Raw genomic sequence first — 19,898 nt, forward strand, 5'->3', positions numbered from 1 at the left:
TAGATACTTGTTTGTACTCTAAAGATAATATCCCAGTAATCGGGAGTTTCTCTTTTAAGACTCTCTCTAAAGTCTTTCAATTTTCTCAACTTTTCTCTTTCTTTCTTCAATTCTTTGCTAGTAATCTTACAAATAGCCTTTAACTCAAGTCTGTCAACGATAGATATTATGAATAGTAAAATTTAACTGTTTACCTTTGAATATCGAGGATGAAATTTAGCTGCAACAATTATAGTCTAGACAAATATATTCAAGATGGGCCCACCACGTTTCATCAAAAGGAAGAAAAAAAAAAACTGTTCACTGTAGTAAATAGTAAAACGGAAATAAAAAGAAATGATTGTGAAAGAGAAAGGGTAGGTAATGGAATAAATATTAAGTGAAAGGAATAGTTGGGAAAAAAAAGAAAATTTTTGTGTGAATGAGGTTGAAAATAAGTTGGTGGAGTGTATAGGATGTATTTTGGTATTTTATGGGTAAATGGTCATTATTCCTAGTTATTAAGTATATAGCTCACACACAATATGGTGTGTTGGCAGTTTCTACTTTCTAGTTGAATTCTAAAACGAAAAAGAAAAATTAAGAAATTAATGTAATGTGACGATGTGTCGTATAATTTCGAAAAAAAAAAAAAAAAAAAAAGCAAACATGGGCATAAGGTTCGAAAGTGACTGCGTAAATCGCATATAAAAAATAAAATAAAATTTTTATAAGCATCAATACTTGGCGTTTAGGAAAGTTGTGATGAGATAGAATTGTATGTCGAACTGGTTAGCATATTGGTAATTTCGCAATGTAACAGAGTGAGTGTTAGTAGTAGTTGAGTCTCCGAAGCAGCTGTGATCGCCGGCAACAACAACAAGAGAACCACCAATCTCAATCGGAATGGCTTCTTCGTCATCGGAGGCGGTGTGCGTGACCGGAGGCAACGGCTTCATCGGCTCGTGGCTCGTCAAGACCCTACTGGAGCGCGGCTACACTCGCGTCCACGTCTCCGTCTACCCCGGCTCCGACGCCTCCCACCTCTTCTCCCTCCCCGGCGCCTCCTCCGCCACCCTCGCCGTCTTCGAGGCCGACATCCTCGACGCCGGCGCCGTCGCCAGGGCCGTCGAGAACTGCAAGGGCGTGTTCCACGTGGCGTCGCCGTGCACCCTCGAGGACCCCAAAGACCCCCAGGCGGAGCTGGTCTTGCCCGCCGTGCAGGGCACCCTCAATGTGCTCCAGGCCGCGGCGAGGTCCGGCGTGAGGCGCGTGGTGCTCACGTCCTCCATCTCGGCCATGGTCCCCAACCCCGGTTGGCCCTCCCACAAGGTCTTCGACGAGACGTCCTGGACCGACCTCGATTACTGCAAATCCCGCCAGGTCACTACTCTCTCTCTCTCGCTAATCAGTTTTACTCCTAATTCTGAGAACTAGCCAAAGAAAAGTTCACTTTTTGGCTGCTATCCAAGACTTTTAGTCAACTTATTTTAGTGCATAATTATGTCTCTCTGTTAAGTTTAGATGGGTATAGGTTTTGCTATAGGTTAGGAGTATAGGTTTTGCTATAGATAGAATCATAAATTATTGCCCAGCTTTCAATCTGAGGCACTTGATGACTTTTATGTATTTATTATTGAAAAGTACTGACTCTGCCGTCTTATATGAAGTTAAAACCTAAAACCTTTGCTGTCACTCATCCAACTATTCTCCTCATTAGTATTCCAACTATCCCCTTCATTAGTTTTAGTTTTATTGGTATTAAGTATATAATGTGGGTCTAATCACTTCATTAGTGTTAGTTTCATTAGTATTAGTATAATGTGGGTCTAATCATTTGGTTGTCCAGAAAATATATAGGAGAAGGGATATACAGAAGATTGTGTCTAGGCTTTCTGGCTTCCCTATTTTTGGTGAAGCCTGATCCTGGCCTTGCTTTATAATGAGCAGAACCGGTTCGAGCAAGCACTACGCGGCTGGCTGTTATTTAAAGATTTAAAAAAAGGCTCAATGTCAACAGAGGGCCCAAGTTCGGGCTAGTTTTAAGATATTTCAGACTTACTTATAGTCATTCTCTTAGAATTTGGAAATATAACTATAGTGCTGAAGCCCCTTGAGTATTGTTAAATCTCTCCAGTAATACGTGAAGCCTTCTTAAGTGATCATTTTGACTATCTGCACAACCAACAGTGATAGTAATTTAGTAATATTTTTTTTTTTTTTGACAGAAATGGTATCCCGTGTCAAAGACACTAGCAGAGAAAGCAGCATGGGATTTCGCAGAGAAGAATGGATTGGATGTGGTAGCAATCCATCCAGCCACATGTCTTGGACCTCTTCTGCAGCCTGGTTTGAATGCAAGCTGTGCCGTTCTGCTCAACTTGCTGCAGGGATCCAAAGACACACAAGAGTATCACTGGTTGGGGGCTGTGCATGTCAAAGATGTCGCCAAGGCACAAGTTTTGCTGTTTGAGGCTCCTGCGGCTTCTGGAAGGTACCTTTGTACCAATGGTATCTACCAATTCAGTGACTTTGCTGATAGAATCTCCAAGCTCTTCCCTCACTTTCCAGTTCACAGGTTAGTATCAAAGTTGGTTCAGGTTTTATGCTGATGCAATCTCATATGTGACTGTGCACGGTTTATTGTTATCATCTCTGATGTATTATATGGGCAACTGTTATACTTAATAGGTAAAAGAGAGGTCACTGCCCAACTGGATTAATTGGATTTTGCTGAATGCTTACGAGTAGTTTAATCCTGTGTAATGAATCTATGTAAAGGTTTCATTTAGATCTAGAGGCAGTTATTGGTAGACTTCCTCTATGTGTAGCTATGAACTGTTTATAATTAACTAATACTGCTGTAACTGCATTTTAATGCTTTGTGGGGTACTTGCAAACTATACTAGTAATAAGGTTGCATTGAAAATAGGTAGGGATGACACTTAAAAATGATTAGTACCTAGTGAAGTAGAGTAGAAGTGAAGTCATAACCAACAATCAAAGAAGATTAGGAGGAATAAAATAAGCATTTTTATTCAAGTAAGCATCGCAAGTGGATATGCAGGAGCTAAAGAGTAATCAGAAATCTCAAGCATCGTTAACCTGGATATCTGTCAGAGGATGTCTATCCTTTCCAAAATTTTAAAGTTGCTAGCAAGTTTAGTCTCCTTACTCTTAGAGTTAGAATCTTGTCTTGTTGATATATAGAGGCCACTGAGCTGCAAGAAACATGAGTTCTTAATACTATTGATGGTGCTAGAATGGAAGTATTTTCGGTTCAAGCAAAAGCACTTAGGAAATTGATTAGAAAAGGATTGATTAGAAAAGGGAGAGAGGTGAGGTGGCAGAAGGTACAAAAAAGAAACATAACTTTTATGAACTTATTATATTTAAAGCAGTGGGAAATCCACTTCAATATAGTATTATTAGCTCTGTATTACTGCAATGACCTCACTGAATGTGGTGCATAGGTGCACTCGATGTTGATTATTTATCCAAAAATAAATTTTTTTATGAGTTCTCCTTTTGCCTCTTCTTTTGTGATTGCTTCCTTGCCAGTCCTCTCTCTCTCTCTCTCTCTCTCTGTATATATATATATATATATATATATATATATATATATATATATTATGTTGTGTTCTTATTACTTCTCAATGTTTTCTAGAAGTTGTATTCATTGTGATCAAAGGTACCTGCTTTTGTAAAGCCCCAGCTTTTTAACACTGTCATAGGAGGCTTCGCAGCACCAATTGTTGATGGTTTACACTTTTCAGAAAATCAAATTTTACTTTCTGTGTATATGACCCTTCTTCGCAGAATAGTTATGGCCTTTGATTGATATCTTCGCAGTGTTGTTATTTCCTGCTTCATGAAGTCATGATGCCTTTTAAGCAAATTTATAAGGCATATTTTAAAGTATATGATGAGCAACAAATCGTTATGATTGGTTTAAAAAAATTTGAATTTCAAAATAGATATGCACAAGTCTAAATGATTGCATATATTTACTTTCCATCAGCCTTTGGAATGTGCTCGGATGCATGAAGTTCTTTAGTAATTACTTGATGTCAAACATAACATCTATCTTTGCTTCCTTCCTGTGGTGCTCTTTCCCTATAGTGGTGTTATTTGGTAGCAAGGAAAAGGCTTCTTAGCTAGCTTTCAATCTTTTTCTAGATTGTAAAAATTTCAAATAGCTGCAAGGAAAGTGAGACTCGGGTTAGTAGGCAGTGCTTGTGAGAAGGGAAAACAGTGCAACGTGGAGGTCCAGTTTGAACTTTGAAGTGAACCCATAGATTGAAAAGAATTCCAATGAAACAAAATTGTAGTTAATCATTGATATCATCAGTCATTTTGAACTTCTATCAGTATAGTTTTTGGACAGTGAGACATGCACTGATTTGGAGAACGTGTTCATCTTGTTGGTCGAATTATTGTTATTGTTATTATTTTCCTATCTTGTTCCATAAAAGAACTAAACTTTATTTTATTTTTATTTGAAGATATCTTACTTGAACACGTGTACAGGTTTAGCGGGGAAACCCAACCAGGCCTAAAGGATTGCAAGGATGCTGCAAAGAGATTAATCGACCTGGGTCTGGTTTTCGTACCAGTTGAAGATGCTGTTCGGGAAACAGTGGAGAGCCTCAAAGCTAGAGGCTTTTTGAAGCAGGAAGAGACGTCGCAATCTAGCTAGTTGGCACTTAGCAGTAATAATGAGTGGAAATGAAGTGTTGTTCACAATTAGTTTCTTATTCCCTTTCTATCATTGCCTTTTAACTTTTATTCGTTCGGAAAGTTGAACATTATCTATATATATTCTTGGATCTGAGCATCATATGTTTATTAAAGTAAACCATTCTCGTAACTATTGTTGTTTTTAGTGATCGAGTTCCAAGAAACAATTTCACTCACTAGATGGTGTCCTTTTTACTGCACAGTGCATAGTGCAGAGTATATTGCCTGCAAACTGCAACTGCAAGCATGTGGTGATCAACAGCGTGTCAGCATCATCAATCAATCTCAAAACCAAGGCCATTATGTAATGGCAGAACCTTGGAACTATTCCATTCATGGCCATAAAGAGTGCTACACTGAAATAAAAAGGGACGATATACTAGTACCACAGCTAACGGCCCGGCCAGAAGGACCACCGTGGCTGGTTTTGTTTTTTTTTTTTTTCTGGGCACGTGATTGGGGTCCTATTTAAATTGATTGAGTATTGACTCGTTGAAGGTATTCTGGTAGGTGTCACTGTCCCTCATAATCAGGCAAGCTTGGAGGGTTAGTGTGCCTAATTGAGCTTTCTATTGGCATAAGGCTTTAGTTTTTAGCCTTTTCCTCGTTTGCTCTGGCAAACCTGCTTTCCTAGTTTTTGTTTTTAAAAGCCTTCCCCAACACTCCATGTGCTTCATCTTCCCTACCTTAGCTCTGGCTCCTTTTCTGAAAACAAAAGAATCAATCCATTTCTTCTTTTATTTTTTGGTGTGAGAGAGAGAAAGAAAGAGAGAGACGTGCAGTTCCAATCATGGAGGTTCCTCTGGCATTGCATGTGCCCCTATCTCCTCGCCCCACTTCTTATTATTCTACACTTCTATGGAAACCAGTACTTCCTTGTTTATATATCATTCATTCCACTCTAGAGTCATAATTCCCGTAGGCTTTTAGCCCTCAACGAGAAAAGCAAGCCTCCATTGAAATTGAAACTTGGAGAAGAATACTGAGATGGTTAGTCCAGCACCCTGCAGCCGATCCTGGTGAGAACCTACTTTTCATGTCATTGTTTTTTGTCACTTTGATGAATTGAATTAATTGAAGAGTCTATTGATCTCTTGGTTTTGAAATCAAGGTCTATAAGCGAGGACTCGCTTAAAAGATATGTGCAGTTTGCAAGTGAGAGCTGTATACAAGAGTTACTGTCTGCTTCAGACTCCAACAGGGGGATTGGGATTAATAATGGCAATGATGGCTGGAAGGTTCTTACTCTTGAAAATGGAGTGGAGATATCGAAACGAAGGTCTGGAAATGGATCATTCCACACCTTCCGCAGCCGCTGGCTGCTCAGATCAGTATCACCCCAACAATTTATCACTGTTGCTAATGCCATAGATGCTGCCAAGGTCAACTAGTTCCATATATTAATATTATTATGTGTATATATATAGTTTCTTCTTGAATAATAAACTTGTTGGATTTTTATTAAGTTTATTGAGCCTGAACCTGCAGCAATGGGATTCTGATCTGGTAGAAGCAAGGTACATAAAAGATCTTGACGACAACCTCAGCATCATCCGGCTCAAGTTTGGAGATAATTCCAAGCCCCTATTTAGAAACAGAGAATTTATAGTCTATGAGCGACGGGAAACCATGGAAGATGGCACTCTGGTAGGTGTTTCATAATTAATATCCTCATAGTTTATAAGATATATATATATATTGTTATATACAATATTATGTGTGTGAGTGAGGAATATGTGTATCTTCTTGATTCATCATGAAATTTAATTTGTCTAACCAATTCCTAATGGTTGGAGAAGCTCAAGACATTGAATAGTGTTGTAAATTTGTAAAGCAAGGCTCTCACCACGCGTAGTCATGGGTGGTGTGACTTGAGCTAACATATGAACAACTTGTATTGGGTGCAGTGAAGCACGTATGACCCCACAATATGCGTAAGACGTGGGCTGTCAGCTCTGAGCGTACAACCCAAAACCGTATGTAAGAGTTGTAGATGTATAACTGGCCAGAGTTTTCCCTGTGCAGGTGGTAGCAGTTGCTTCACTTCCAAAGGAGATAGCTGCTGGATTGCAACCAAAGCAAAATAATGCAATCAGGGGACTGCTGTTGCAATCAGGATGGGTCGTTGAGAGGCTTGATGGTGACTCTTGCATGGTCACCTATGTTGTTCAGGTACGTACTTCTCTTTTTAACTACATAATGTCTTTTTATTCATCCGTTTCCTTCACCATATCCATATGGTTGCAGTTTTCACTTTTGACTTTTGAGTAACAACCCTCAGAAAAAAACAAAAACAAAAAACTGTTCAACCTTACTTATTTTTTTAGTTGGTTCAATTTTCCCTCTTTATTACAGTTGGATCCTGCAGGCTGGATGCCCAAGTGCTTTGTTAATCGACTTAACAACAAACTAGTTATGATCATTGAAAATCTTAAGAAACTGGCGCAAGCTTGTCCAATTGATGGGGATACATGATTCATAAGATTGTGCAGAGGACTTGAGAAATGAAAAGGACACTATGAATGCAATCTTTCTGTGCCACTTTCAAAGAACTAACTTCCAGAACCAATAATATCTTTTTGATTCTGTTGTTGGTAATTATATTGTAAATAACTCGCAGAGTGCAATCAGAGATTTTTTTTTTGTGTCAACTTAATCATTCACTTAAAGCCGCAAAAAGCTGCAGCAAACTTACAAAACAAAGGAAAGCTAAACACCCAGAGAACCAAAATAAAAATCGGCAAACTCACGATCATAGGGAGTGCAGGCAAACCATCAAATTTCAGAATGTGCACCAAGGAAGATGGATGTCTTGCACAGCAAGAAAATCAATTGCAGCATTAGCTGATCTGTGTAAAAGGGTCCAGATACAATTCTGAAAAGTAGCTTCGATTCAAATCTTTTAATTTTTTTTGTAAAAGATGATAGATTTCCTAGTATTAGCAAGAATCTTCTCCTTCACAAACATTAAGCTGTTCATAATCAGACTCCAATGTTATATGCTTGAAATCATTGGCTTCTGCCAAAACCAAACCCTGAGCTCTGGCCTCAAATTTCAACACTGATACTGCAGAAATAAACTTTTCCACACCAGCAACAACCTGATAACTTGAATGACGGGCAATCACTCCTGCATTTTGTTGCATCTGTTCCACGATGGTCCCATTCGATCTCCATCGTTGCCACTTTGCATTAACCTCCATTATAAAGATGGGTTGATTTCAACAATACCTCTCCTTTTCCATCTGAACGCTCAGAAATTGATGCACAGCTCTCAGCTCTATGAGAGCTGATCTTCCAAATTCTCCACAATGTGTAGCCACCCAACATTGAACTTCAAGCCTGTCCACCTTATGCTCACCCAACTTTGTGAAAACTCCCAAGAGTCATTGACTAATGGTAGAAATAGCAGCTGATTTAACGTTGTAGCTGATAGATAGGGCACCAGACAACATTGGTCTAAGAACACAGTTGCAATAAATGCTCCAGTCTCAGGAAAACATTTACAGATAGAGCATAGTGCATATGGCACAACTTTCTTGAAGAGTAAGATAAAGTAGGTGTAGAAATAGAGCTGATTATTTGGAAATGGTTGACTTTTGGAGTGGCAGCTATCTCCAAATGCACTTTGGTCTTTGGAATAACAATATCTGAACTGTAAAGTGTTAGAGGATTGAGCTGTATGATAGCCCGACCTGATAGTGTAAGATCCTCCTGATTTCTCAAAAGGCCTATCAATTTGTCAATCACCCCAGTAGATGATAGGGGAGTAGATTGAATTGCACCAATCTACTATGGGGAAAGGAACTGCTTGACAGGATCCAAGTTCTGAGATAAACAACTCCAATCACCACCAATGCAGCCTTGGCCCATCTTCTCCCAATTAAACCTGTGAATTTCCCCTCCATTATCAAATAGCTAGCCGACCACAACTAAGAGATCTCCTAGTCAAGTTTCTTCTGAACTCAAGTGTTTAATATATTTAAGACTTTTCCTACCCAGAAGCTAATACCTTTTTACCAACTCTTTGTCTTTCATGCACAACCTAAGAATTTTAATTTTTTTTGTTAAATAATAAAGAAGTGTGAGTCACATATTAATTAAGGTTACCCATAGAAAAGAACCGAGTAACGCAAAATCCATTTGTTGAGCATCCCAAAATTAACAGAAGCAATGTTTTTCCTTATCCACTTGTAGATATCACTTGATGCTTATGAGATAATAGTTCATATTCGATCTTTTGTCTTAACATACAGTTTAGCTGTTTGCGGCTGCAGGGAGAACTTAAAACTTGAGAATGTCAACAATAAGATATATAAGATCATCATCTGTATCCATGGCAGCTCATAGCACAAAAAGAATTAGGAAAACAGTAAAAACTGAAGCAAGCTACTAATTGTTGGAATCTATCACTTTCACACCTACAATAACTCTCCAGAACTATATTGAAGTAAAGAAGAAAGATGTAGATGAGAAAACTTTAGAAAGATAAAGAGATGAACAGAGAGCAGACCATGTAGCTCTTTTAGTTTCTATTCTGATCTGAAAAAGATTACACCAGATGCTTAGGCTTATATCCCAAGACTTGAAGTGCTGCTGGAACAAACTAAACCACACAAGGCTAGATATTTCACAGCCACAAAACACTTAATATAAGGTCAAAGAACTATAAAACACAAAACTCTGACCATTTGACTTAACTAGGAAGACACATGTACTGAACATTCCAAATGTACAATCATGCTCCCTACTGCGGCTCTATCTTTGAAGCTGGAAATACTCCACTATAATCAAAGGCCTCATTGCTGTAAGGATGCTTAGAGCTTGCATCCTCATAGCTTGCGGAAGTGGATGCCGACTCAGCATTAGGGTTCAGACCAGCAAGCTGCATAATGTTTTCAATCTCTTTTACCACCTCACTCATAGTAGGCCTGTTGGCTCCTTCTTCTTCAACACACGTCATTGCAAGATCCACAAACCTCTCTAAACCTTTGAGTGTCGTTCCCAAATTAATGGCTGAATCCAGGATTACATGAAGGTTGTATAAATCCTTAGTCTTATCCATTGCCATCCTTACTTCTCGCACGATATATTTTCCTTGTTCTATCGGTTTCCTTGCAGTAAGTAGCTCCAACATTAGCACTCCAAAACCATAAACATCACTCTTCTCAGTCAATCGCTGGGTCATGTAATATTCAGGATCCATGTATCCCTACAAGAAATGAAGGGAGTGCTTTGTATTATGTCTAAAATTCTCAATACAGTCAACCTAAAATAATTTTAATTCAATGGATAGTTAAACCTATTTCAAAACATGATACTTTCTCTTTTGATTTTGATAAATTTATATTTGAAGTGTTAATGAAAACTGACCATTGTTCCTTTAACTTGAGTGGAGACATGATCCCTTCCACTATTACCCATGGACTTGCAGAGACCAAAATCAGCAACTTTTGCATTCAAGCGGTTGTCCAACAGAACATTAGTTGATTTTATATCTCTGTGTATAATTGGAGGGTCGCAAAGTTCATGAAGATAGGCTAAGCCTCTAGCTGCACCAATTGCTATTTTAAGTCTCCTCTGCCAATCTAATCTGATTCCTGACTTACCTGCATAGACAATTTTGTGTGTAACGTCAAAATGAGCAAAATAAGAAAGTGAAACGCAGCTCAATTGTCAATTGTGCCTTCTTAAAAACTGTCTTCCCTGTCTGTGGTAGATATTGTACATTTTTTTTTTTTTGAGAGTTGCGAGGTTCAGTTCCTCTGCTCAGAAGGTTTTTTTCATTCACATACCACTGTGTTGGTATTTACAACGGTGATTACACTTAATGATGTGACTCTCAGATTCATCTAATCTCCTTACATACCCGTCAACGAGAAAACTCCTTCAGACATTCAACTTTTTGCTTAATAGTCTGACACTATAGTTTCCTTAATTAGGTTATGAATGAAGACTACACATTCGAACATCAATATGCTTATATGTGTTGGTGATTAGAAGGTAAGAGAGGATTGATGAGGATAGAATTAGTTATTATTACCTGAAAGACTATCCTTAAGAGTCCCATTTGCTACATACTCATACACCAGCATCTGCTCACCTCGGTCAAAACAAAATCCTACGAGGCTGACAAGGTGCTTATGATGAACCAGTGAAAGAAGTTCAATCTCAGTTTTGAACTCATTTCCACCTTGGATAGATTCTTTGTGAGCTCGTTTGATGGCAATCAGTTGCCCTGTGGGAAGTGTTCCACGGTAAACCTATAACAGTAAACAGTAATTGGATAAGTTCTCCCTTTGTAGTCATACTTGGTAACTAATAAACTCTCAACATTCTATGTAAACCATATTTTTATAGGAAGTTTAATGACTACATGTTAAGCTGCTGAAGCTGAACTGTCAGTCAAAACCATTTATTTAGAAATGATTTTAAACAAATCCTACAGTAAAAACTAAAAAGAGTTACCTTCCCATAGCCCCCAGATCCAACATCATTTGCTTCTGAAAAGTTGTTGCTGTATTTCATGAGCTCTTCAAAAGAGAACGATCTAGCCCCCTTTAATTGGGGAGTGCTACCTCTGGTCTTATTATTCACATCCCATTTGCCTGCATTTGATTGACAAAAATTAGTGTGGTAGATAAGTACAACAATAATCGATATGTGATATAACATGAGTTGAACTGAATAAAGGATTTGTCTTACCAAAAGGATTGTTTTGATCAGTGGCCCTTTTTGCCCTTCTCCTCTGGCGAATAGCATAAATTCCTACAAGGAGTAATATTAGCACAAGAACAGAACCACCAGCTGCTGCTCCAATAATAATGCCCACATTAGACGATTTGTTTGATTCTGATGGTTCCTTTTCTCCTGCATTATGAGAAGAGAAACAGAAAGAAAGATGCATCAACATAAAAAAAAAAAAAAATTGGGAAATCTATTTCCTTCTGTATGGAAACTTAATAAGCAATCACCTGCGAAGTGTTCATAACCATCACCAATGAAATAGAATGGTCCAAAAGATTTTTGAGGCTTGAATGTTTGGTTACTGAGTAGAAAAGCAATTCTAGAAACTTCCTTTCTACTGAAACGATCTTGGCTTTGTGGGAATACTTCTAGGCTCAAACTAAGGTATGCATGCGAATCCTTGGTGAGGTTACTCAAAGCGACTGAATCGACGCTAAGTTCATGGGACAAGAAAGAATCAATGAGATTCTTCTCAAGCTCTTTGTAGCCAGTTGAGTTCAAGTCTGAGAAGGTAGGAGCTCTAAAGGTTAGAGTGCCCTCATATGGATATGCACATTTACAGTTGGGGCTTGAAACCTGATTGGAACCGCAGGGACTGGGGGCACAGTTATTTGGCGATGTTTTATATGGGACAACATCAGATGATTGCGAAATCTTGCAGTAACTCAGTACTGACGCTCCAGTTCCTTCACAAACTGGATTTTGAACAAGTCTGAAGCAGGACAAAGAAAAAAGATAAATAGCCTGCCAAGGTAACAAAACAGTAACACAACTTCCAACAAGCAATAACATACCAGGTAGTCTAACTGTCTAAGTACGTTACATTTTTATGGTCCCAAAATGACAACTGGAAAACATATTGTGCTGGAGAATTCATATGACTAGAGATCATTCTCATTTTGTTTTGGAAATTTATTGTATTGCAGGAAAAACTGCATAAAATTACTATCAAGATTGGCTTACATTAAAGTACGATTGTATCCTCCATTTCCTTCATATTCCGTAATGAAATTTTTTTCTAAATCAATGAGTTGCAATTGACTGCTATAGGTAGCGCCAATATCCAAGGTGCCATTGAGCTGGTTGTTCCTCAGGACCCTGTCACCACATTATATATCATCTCACAAAAATATTAGAAGACTGCTCCTGCTCTAAAAGGAGCGAACTGCAGCATTTATTTACCACATTTATAATACACGAAATCATGCCATGCCAATACTCACACAGTCTGTAAGTTTGAAAGGCTGAATAGAGCAGCAGGTATTTCTCCTTGAAGTTTTGTGTCCTCCATTATTCTGTTTACAAGATAAAAAGGTTATAAAACAATGTAGACTTCCGGTTCAGATGCATCTACGCCACACGGGACAGGAGGGTTGACAAAGGACTTACAATGTGGTCAAAGACTCTAGTGTAGAAAACCATGGTGGAACATCAGACACCTCAAAACTATTACTGCTCAAATCCCTGCAGAAGAAAAGAAAAGAAGAGGAAAAAAAAATCAAAGTAAATAGTGAATTAGCTAGAGAAAACAAAGACAAATTATATTCTGGTTAAACTAGAATAGTAGTTAAAAAAATTTATAACTTACACATAATGGAGAAGGTTCATGCCAGTAAGGTTGGGAGCAGGGCCGCTCAGCTTGTTATTAGACAAGAACCTATGAAAATGATCACCAGAGGCCTCTATAAGGTTTTCCATGCTAAACAGTAACAACTCTCCTGAAACAGTATAAAGTAATATTTGGCAAGGTTTTAATCTACTCACAGCTGAGAAACATGTGCAAGACTGTTGAGGCTCGGAGGAATAGGCCCAGTTAACATGTTTCCATCAAATCGCCTGTAATCAGACACTTATATATCAGTATTAATTAAGCCAATAAGGCTTAAGGTTAAATTTTCCAAAAACCCTGCGATTGCCCTTGGTTTATTAGTTGCTTAATATAGAGAAATTTATTCAAAGAGGATAAAAGAGTAAAAAGATAACAAACAGAAACCACTTTCAAGCAGTTTTCTTCTCTCCCACAAACTCTCCCACAAGCAGTTGGAGGAATAAAAACTGCACCGAATCATCGAGGAAAACAGAAAACGCAGGCAGTTAGCACGATCTCCTTGAAGAACGACTGCCAGGGCGCACGATTGGAGACCGAAGAAGGACGTGGGAGATGATCGGAGTGGAAATGGCTTCATCACTATTCACCCCAATCTCAATTTACGGTTCATATAAAAGGAGAGAAGGGAGAGACGAACAGAGCAAAATCAAACCCAGAAAGAGGAAAAAAATTTGTATCAAAATCGGTGATTCTCAGATTTCGTTCTCCATTGATTTGGGTATCCTATTTCTGTTATATTTGGTTTTCTCTATTACTCATTGGAATTGGATTATCGCTGTTAGGTAGTGTGGGCAGAGCGGATTCTCAATCAAACCCAAAAGGCAGAGTAAAATAGGTATCAACTCGGGCGACACTGTTGCGGATTCAGTGGAGGTCAGCCTTGATAATTGTTTACACATTTTGAATTTCATTTATTTGGGTTTTCTTTTAGGATTGAAGTTCCATGTGTTAATTATTATCGCTGTGTAATCTCAAAGAGTGGGTGATTACCAAATGCTGCTCATGAGCTCTTCGTGCAAATTATGCTTGCAAAAAATTAATCCATTAGGCAGCGGCTTTCAAAACAGTTCCTGTTAGCTCTTTGTTACCATTATGATTTCATTCCTCTTTGTTACCGCTTCGTTTTCTTTCAATTTTTGCAGGTAAATGTATGGGAGATTTCGGAACATTGTGAAAGTTGGTGAAAGTTGGTGTCCGCTTTTGAAAGTTGCAGGTAGTGTTTTCGTCTCCTATGTTCTTTTTTCTTCAATGACAAGCTTCCAGGACTAACATTAAGATATGAGCAGTGAATTGCTTCTGCCAAATTAGGAACTTTAGATATATAAGCAGGGAGCTCTTTTCCACTTGCTTTGAATCATGCTTTTAGGGCTCTATGTATGTTGTTATTATTACACTAGGAAGAGTGGGAATTGGTTGTCTTTCTACTTTAATATTGTTTGATTTTAGACTAGCTAAAAGGCTAGGAGAGGGTATAATACTGCTCCATTACCTTGAACGGTGGAGGCACCAAGGTTTCAGAAAGGCCATTCAGCAGTGGTTAATTATAGCAACTCAGTTTTCCTTCCTCTATTATTATTGTTATGTATGGATAATTTAGTTTTATCTTCTCATTTAATCAATCTGATAATTGGTAGTGTTAGACAGTGTTTCCATTCACTCTACTATATTACTTTGATCATTGTTTTATGGGCCGAGTGTTGAATGTTTTATTTCATTTTTAGTTCAGATATGGGATTATATGATTTTCATCTTAATGATCTTATAAGGATGTTATATTATGGATGGTGGAAGCTTCTTGATCCATTTAATCTGGCTTCCAATCCTCTAGAATCAAATAAATACTTGAATGCACCGTGCAATTGACATTAATTAATGCAGTGCATATATATGCATGTACTGTCTACTCATTCACCGTTTTCAGTTCACGTCCAACTATTCTGTACCACTGCCTGTTTACCATGTAGAGAATGAAAATATTTATACCAAAAATATTTGAAGAAAAAAGTTAAAGAGATGTATTATTTTTTTTTAGGAACAAACCCCAACAAGTGATGGGCCAAATAGAGCCTGTACGTGCTCGACATAGTGAGAAAGGGCGACATTCAATGAGTTTTTCACAACATCGAGCATATTTGGCCCGACGACGTGCAATAGCTCAAGGAAAGCGACCAATGGTGGAAACTAGCTCAAGCAACAGAGCTAAACAAGCTCCAGGTACTTCTTTATTCAATGGATAAAGGATATTATAAACTTACATATTTGATTGCATTATTTTTATTACAACCTTAGAGTTTGTGTAATTTTTTTTATTTGTAGGAAAGGTACGAGCTAGGCGCCCTCAACAAAAGAAAAAGTTCCAAAGAGACGAGGACTTTAGGAGACGTGTTTCCATGTTTTCATCTGGTTGGCGGATGGGACAATCAGTAAAAATTAACACCGCTTATCTCAGTGAGCTGATTTTGAAAGAGTGGAAGAAAAAGAAGCATGCACAGTATGTACTCTGTTACGTTGTTTTGTTTTATTCCAAGTATAGTTACTTACTTAATTGTCACCTTTTGAAAATCTTACAGTTGGCGCTACAGAAACGCACGTACAGAGTTGATGACACACGATATTGGTCACATTAAACGAACTTGGAGAAAGGTTTTGCGCATTAGGTATTCATTGTGATTCATAATTTGTTCATTTTATTGCATGTATCTTCAATAGTCATAGCAATATTTGTTTACTTTTTCTTTCACATAAAAATCTGCATATCGATGAGCAGGAGGCAAAAGCATCGTGAACAAAACAGCTTTTTGGCTAAGGTATTATAGATTTCAATTGTGATACCTAGGAGCAAGTATATATGCATGATATTGAACTATTATGAAGTTTCCTAACAATAATTATTTGTTCCTCCTAACAGTTCTACATCAAGCGTTTTGAGGATTTGAAACATGATATTGAGGTGATTATATAATGAGTTCGTTGATATGTTATACTTGGTCAAATCATACAATTAAGAATTTAATATTTTCTGTCACTACAGAACTCTTCCAATAATTGGACCAAAGGTGTTGCAGTAAGGGAATTATCTAACTTCATGGTGTGTACTATAAAGTAAAAACCAAAGACACTTTCTGTTTTTTTCTTTTTCTTTTTTTCAATAATGATTTTGTGTTTTTTTTGTACTCTTAATTTGTAGTATGGGCAACGATTGTTGACAAATGGATGGCTGAGATGGAGTTGATTGGAGCATGTGGACTTTATTAAACACATATGTATATAGGCATATATAGAAGTTTCTTTTTAAAAAGTATGTTTCTATTGTAAACATTTGTATATATAGTGCACATTTTTGTATGAAGTTTAATGTTTTTTAATTTTATTTTTTACTAATGAATGGGTAAAGCCAAATACCACTATAGTATAATGTTTGCATATGAGAGAGTTAGGTAATGTCCAACATGGAAATTATATTGCACTCTCGAGCGAAATATGACACAGGCATAGTAAGAGAGGAATTACAATGTGCATATGCGGAATGTATTGTCCAAAAACAAAACTCGCACGCGCGAGCGCGGCCCTTCCGCACGCGCGTAGCGCGTGCAGGAAGGCTAGTACTTCATTAAAAGAACTTGATTCGAAGAAAAATAGAACAAAAAATGGAATCCACATAATGTATTAGAGAATTTGTGGAATTGATACTCACACAACCTCCAAAGACGTTACAAGTCCAAGGCTGGAAGGGATGCTGCCATATAGTTTATTACTTTCGAAGAGCCTGAGCAGGAAATGTATAAGGGGATGCTAATTGTATGAGAAAGAAAATTGAGGATAAACTATATTAGAGAGCTAAGGAGTTAGGAAGTTTTATGTTCCAAAATGGTCAATAAATATGAAAACACTCAAAGGGAAACAGGTCACACTTTCTACAATGCACAGATATCCCCAATTCTCAGTGACTTTATTTCCAATATATCTGTGTGTGGGTGTATTGTGTCGTGTATTTAATCTTACACATGTATCAGGCTCATGTTTGAGCTAAAAAGCTTTGATGGAATTGGGCCTGAGAGCTTATTCATTCCGAGATGACTGCAAAATATGGAGACAATCTTAGATGATTCAAGGATACCATTACAGGAAAATCTACCAACCAATGGACAATAGGGAAAAAAACAAAAAGTTGACATACAAGTGCTTGCAATGACTGAGCATGTCAAGACCAGGTTCACCACCAACAGAAACTGGGATGGGTCCTTCAAGGTAGTTGTCAGCTAGATCCAGCCAATATAGTTTAGACAGATTACCAATGGAAGATGGGATCATCCCACTAAATCTGTTAGAATTCAGAGACCTGTGGTTTCATAAATGAAAAGAGCACAATGAGCACCAAATATTTTAAAATTTAAGATAGATGAGCAGATATAGCAAATCGTGTCATTTACAGCATCCAAAATAACCTCCATAAGAATGTTCATCTTTCAACTGAGCAGTAAAACATTTATGAAGGAATACAAAATTCTTACAGAAATATTAGCTCCTGTAGGGACCCTATAGTAGGAGGTATGGGACCAGAGAAGCTGCAACCAACCAGAATTCTGAAATGGACCCAAGCAAGCAATTTTATGAGAATATTTTACAATGGCATTGAAGTTTTAACAATTGGTCTCCACGCAAAACAGTATTTCCTTACATGTTAGATAGCTTCTTCAAACTGCCAATTTCTTCTGGGAGTGGTCCTGTCAGGCCTTTGTTGTAAGATAGATCCCTAGATGAAGAGACTCATGAAAGAAGAATTAGAATACTTATTGGAAATAACTCAAGGTTTTGCTCTATATAGTTATAAAATTTGGTAGAAAATTGTTTCTGATCAATTATTTATGATGATACAAGTAACATTGCAAGTTCATCAAGCCTTGAAAGTGTGCAGCGAATCTTATGGCATCTGCATTGTGCCGACTAACAAATAGTATAGATTGACGGGTTGTTGAAATGCATCAAGTTCATGTGAAATAAAAATAGACGAGAAAAGGGTATTCGAAGACCTACAAAATTTGTAGTTCAGATAACTGTCCAATATCTCCAGAGAGTGTGCCAGTCAAATTCATACTTGATAATTTTCTGAAAAATATAAGATGCTTCGGAATATCAAACACTGGAATATACAGGAATAGATAGTGCATGATTCTTGAATTATGATAAGTGTTAAAATCGTACAAAGAGACCACACGCATGTTGATACACTCAATGCCATCCCAACCATCTTCACAAGGATCCCGAATCCCCCAATTTGGAGGTGTATTTGTCCATAGTGTCATTAGAGACTTTAAACCAGTAACTGCATCAATCAAATATTATCACAATCCAACATTGCAAAAGCTGAATTCTCAAAGAAGAATTTTCCAATCGATAAACACAGAGAAATTGCAAATCCTTTCTAACTTACAAATTTACGAGTTTATGAAAGCAACTTAAAGAACACTATTGCACCAACTGTAGCTATAGCAATCCAAGCAGCTCTTGAGAATTAATTGCTTGTTCTCAAGGCTGACTAAGTATTTCCTAATGAAGCACAAAGTAATCTTAAACTACTCAGAGACTAAAGAATCAAAACCTTATTCGTAACTAGATGAATTAAGAAGTTCTGCTGTCAAATCTGACATCAGAATTAATACTTCCTTAAAATGGTTCCTCAATGAAGTTGAAAGAATTAATTATCATAGACTACTTTCTCTGAAATCCGGATTACCACATACAGTTACTGGCACTGTTGATCGTTATTCAGCTTTGGGAAAGATTTTGACAAAAACTAGAGACATAATATCTGGAAAGCTAAAAAGCAGGTACAACAATCCTGCAAATTCAGATATTAACAAATAAATGGAGTAAGCAAAGCAAATAGTATCTATATTGAGCTTACCATCCAGAGAACTTGTCTCATGGTTTGCTAAAACGAGAAAAGGCGTGAATATAAGAAGCAGAAACACCGGAGTTCTATGATCCATTGTTCTATCCAAAACTTCAATACTTCAAAAAAAAGCTTCAGCTGGAACTCATACAAACGTTTAGTAATGATTTCATGTAACACAGTGGTTAACCATTCAATATAGATGTCTTTAGTGTGGTAGGTATCCCCTTGATGCTTACTGAATATCAATACAGCACAGTGGCAGAGGCGCACAGTGGTTGCTTTTCCTTGTTGTTGCACGTAATTATGAAGAGAATGACAGCAAGCAAGTAGTATATGCTATACACAAGGTTAATAGCTATAATATACTTCAAAATAACACGCCGGTCAATTGTTGCTACTATAAATATCAAGTCATATAGGGCAGAAGCAGAACCATTCAAATGCTTTTTTTAGTTTGGATATATCCACACTAGGAGTTGAAAACAAATATGAAACTCAATCATTTGACAGAGGATATATGGTTGGGAAGTTTATTATAGAAAGATGGAGAAAATGTCTCCTCTCTTGTCTCGAGTCGTTATCGGAGGAGCATTATTCATCTACAACTTGATAAAAGGGCTCATAGTTGATTAGATGGATTCTCTTTCATGCTCAGTTGTCAATGTGCAAGTGATGAAGGGAGTTGACCCACCAAATCAATGTCAATGGACCCCTTCCATTACTCCATGTCAACATCCACCTTCTCCCCCATGTGACAAGAAAAAATGGAATGGAATTGCTGGAGGAATGATTTTCTTCATAGCTACTTTTCTTATAATTTCTGTATTAACAAGGTTCGTGAATTGTTGCTATCCTTTTTACTGGAGTATTTGAGCCACAATACTTTCAAAGAACGTCTCTAATGGTGAAGTGCTATTGAGATGAGAT

At 37.5% G+C, this 19,898-nt stretch overlaps 4 protein-coding genes across 6 annotated transcripts; 3 read left to right on the top strand and 1 right to left on the bottom strand.

Moving 5' to 3' along the window:
* Positions 1–713: 713 nt before the first annotated feature.
* On the top strand, positions 714–4,864 carry LOC133707241 (phenylacetaldehyde reductase). Its single transcript, XM_062132796.1, has 3 exons — positions 714–1,362; positions 2,208–2,557; positions 4,510–4,864. The coding sequence occupies exons 1-3, from the start codon at positions 886–888 to the stop codon at positions 4,676–4,678; spliced, it is 996 nt and encodes a 331-aa protein (XP_061988780.1). The 5' UTR covers positions 714–885; the 3' UTR covers positions 4,679–4,864.
* A 300-nt stretch (positions 4,865–5,164) lies between these two features.
* LOC133707242 (uncharacterized) lies at positions 5,165–7,370 on the top strand. The gene is made up of 5 exons (XM_062132797.1): positions 5,165–5,738; positions 5,831–6,101; positions 6,208–6,366; positions 6,745–6,891; positions 7,075–7,370. Exons 1-5 carry the CDS (start codon positions 5,707–5,709, stop codon positions 7,192–7,194), a joined length of 729 nt encoding a protein of 242 aa, XP_061988781.1. The 5' UTR covers positions 5,165–5,706; the 3' UTR covers positions 7,195–7,370.
* Positions 7,371–9,170: 1,800 nt separating this feature from the next.
* On the bottom strand, positions 9,171–19,316 carry LOC133707240 (leucine-rich repeat receptor protein kinase HPCA1-like). The gene is made up of 19 exons (XM_062132795.1): positions 18,981–19,316; positions 18,278–18,398; positions 18,110–18,181; positions 17,754–17,828; positions 17,587–17,658; positions 17,253–17,414; positions 17,078–17,152; positions 16,770–16,841; positions 13,231–13,302; positions 13,055–13,123; positions 12,856–12,930; positions 12,690–12,761; positions 12,430–12,564; positions 11,694–12,178; positions 11,425–11,589; positions 11,188–11,327; positions 10,763–10,982; positions 10,093–10,328; positions 9,171–9,931 (listed from the first exon to the last, which is right to left on the bottom strand). The coding sequence occupies exons 1-19, from the start codon at positions 19,063–19,065 to the stop codon at positions 9,467–9,469; spliced, it is 2,868 nt and encodes a 955-aa protein (XP_061988779.1). The 5' UTR covers positions 19,066–19,316; the 3' UTR covers positions 9,171–9,466.
* Positions 13,383–16,443, top strand: LOC133707244 (uncharacterized). Of its 3 annotated transcripts, none has more exons than XM_062132800.1 (10): positions 13,383–13,760; positions 13,858–13,948; positions 14,218–14,288; positions 15,108–15,289; positions 15,392–15,566; positions 15,646–15,732; positions 15,843–15,882; positions 15,984–16,025; positions 16,107–16,177; positions 16,263–16,443. In XM_062132800.1, exons 4-10 carry the CDS (start codon positions 15,127–15,129, stop codon positions 16,279–16,281), a joined length of 597 nt encoding a protein of 198 aa, XP_061988784.1. In that variant the 5' UTR covers positions 13,383–13,760; positions 13,858–13,948; positions 14,218–14,288; positions 15,108–15,126; the 3' UTR covers positions 16,282–16,443. The 3 variants fall into 3 exon arrangements, with proteins under 3 accessions (XP_061988784.1, XP_061988782.1, XP_061988783.1); XM_062132798.1 differs by having other exon boundaries at positions 13,390–13,760; positions 16,107–16,163; XM_062132799.1 differs by having other exon boundaries at positions 13,390–13,760; positions 13,862–13,948; positions 16,107–16,163.
* Positions 19,317–19,898: the final 582 nt, after the last annotated feature.

The sequence above is a fragment of the Rosa rugosa genome, chromosome 4 (genome assembly GCF_958449725.1).
Source record: "Rosa rugosa chromosome 4, drRosRugo1.1, whole genome shotgun sequence".
In the NCBI taxonomy this organism is placed as follows: domain Eukaryota; kingdom Viridiplantae; phylum Streptophyta; class Magnoliopsida; order Rosales; family Rosaceae; genus Rosa; species Rosa rugosa.